The sequence below is a fragment of the Zingiber officinale genome, chromosome 5B (genome assembly GCF_018446385.1).
Source record: "Zingiber officinale cultivar Zhangliang chromosome 5B, Zo_v1.1, whole genome shotgun sequence".
NCBI lineage: Eukaryota > Viridiplantae > Streptophyta > Magnoliopsida > Zingiberales > Zingiberaceae > Zingiber > Zingiber officinale.
In genome coordinates, this window is record NC_055995.1 from 119952005 (window position 1) to 119953225 (window position 1221).

Below are 1221 nucleotides of genomic sequence, written 5' to 3' on the forward strand. Positions count from 1 at the left end.
ATATATATATATATATATATATATATATATATATATATAAAGTATAGTAACAAATCTTGTCGATAACTAGCCTAATTTTCTTGCACAGAGCATAATCACTAAAGATTTCTCCATGTTGTACGGGTTGCCGGGAATCTTTTGGTGCCAAGAAAACATGCGGCATGTGATCGATGGAGTGCTTGCACTAATTTCTTCTAACCAGAAGACAACGATCCTGAACTTGTCCATGTTCCCACAATGCCTCGAGAGGGACAAGGTAACAATCCTGCACATGACCAACGTTCGCCCCTCCCACGAATCTGTTAATGGAGTCAAAACCATTGCATTGCATTATTCTGGGAACAGCAGCTGCATGATCCGGATCTTGCCTCCGATAGCTACCTTCCTTCTTGATCTATATATGATCTGAACGCGGACGATCAGCTAGCAGAGATACGCGCCATGGGCGGCTCTTGGGTTCGCATCATCACCTCTCCCTTCAGGAAAGCCTACACGATCATCAGCTCGCCCCGGGACAAGAAATCCCAAGCAGGTAATTAGGATACTGTTTGTTTGTTTGTTTTTTTTTCCCTTCCTTTCTTAGGCTGCAGGCTGATGATGAGAGTACGTGGTGAATGGAATGTTTAGTTTCAGGGGATGGCCGGAGTGGACCGCTGGAGCTGCACGGGGAGGTGATGGCGTGCGCGTACGAGGACGTCCGGGTGATGTGGTCGATGCTCGACAAAACGAGGAGGGCCGGAGAACACGTCGCGGCCGCCTCGTGACGATCGATCGAATCCTGATTCATGCTGTAACTTGTGGCCGGATGTCTGTAAGTGTTCATAGTTGCGGATGGCAAGGGAGGGCCAGGCCAGCACCACTCGATCGATCTTAATTGAAATTTTTTATGGCTTCTTCTTCTTCCAGACCAATTTGAGCCATTTTGATGGCAGTGACAGTTTCCCACTAATTAACGTTCTGACTACACGGAAGGAATTATGGCAAAGTTAAACAGAAAATCCTTTAATTCTAACTCACTATTATTAGACTAAACAATTTTATATATGTATATATAATCATCTAAACTATATATTCTTCCCTATTAAAATTGACTTGTACTACTATATTACACTTATAAGACAGTCCACGTGAACTTCACTAAATATAAAATTTATCTTCAATTAAAATTTAAAGATAATATCGAGAAGGGAAATAGCAAAGGAACTCCTAATTAATGCTCAT

General features: G+C 42.4%; 1 protein-coding gene across 1 annotated transcript; it reads left to right on the forward strand.

The window, feature by feature from the left end:
- Positions 1 to 390: 390 nt before the first annotated feature.
- LOC121987795 lies at positions 391 to 905 on the forward strand. The gene is made up of 2 exons (XM_042541518.1): positions 391 to 532; positions 628 to 905. The coding sequence occupies exons 1-2, from the start codon at positions 442 to 444 to the stop codon at positions 762 to 764; spliced, it is 228 nt and encodes a 75-aa protein (XP_042397452.1). The 5' UTR covers positions 391 to 441; the 3' UTR covers positions 765 to 905.
- Positions 906 to 1221: the final 316 nt, after the last annotated feature.

Coding starts and splice junctions, on each gene's coding strand:
- LOC121987795 (XM_042541518.1), top strand. CDS start 442: ATGGGCGGCTCTTGGGTTCGCATCATCACCTCTCCCTTCAGGAAAGCC. Junction 533..627: donor GGACAAGAAATCCCAAGCAG/GTAATTAGGATA, acceptor TGGAATGTTTAG/TTTCAGGGGATGGCCGGAGT.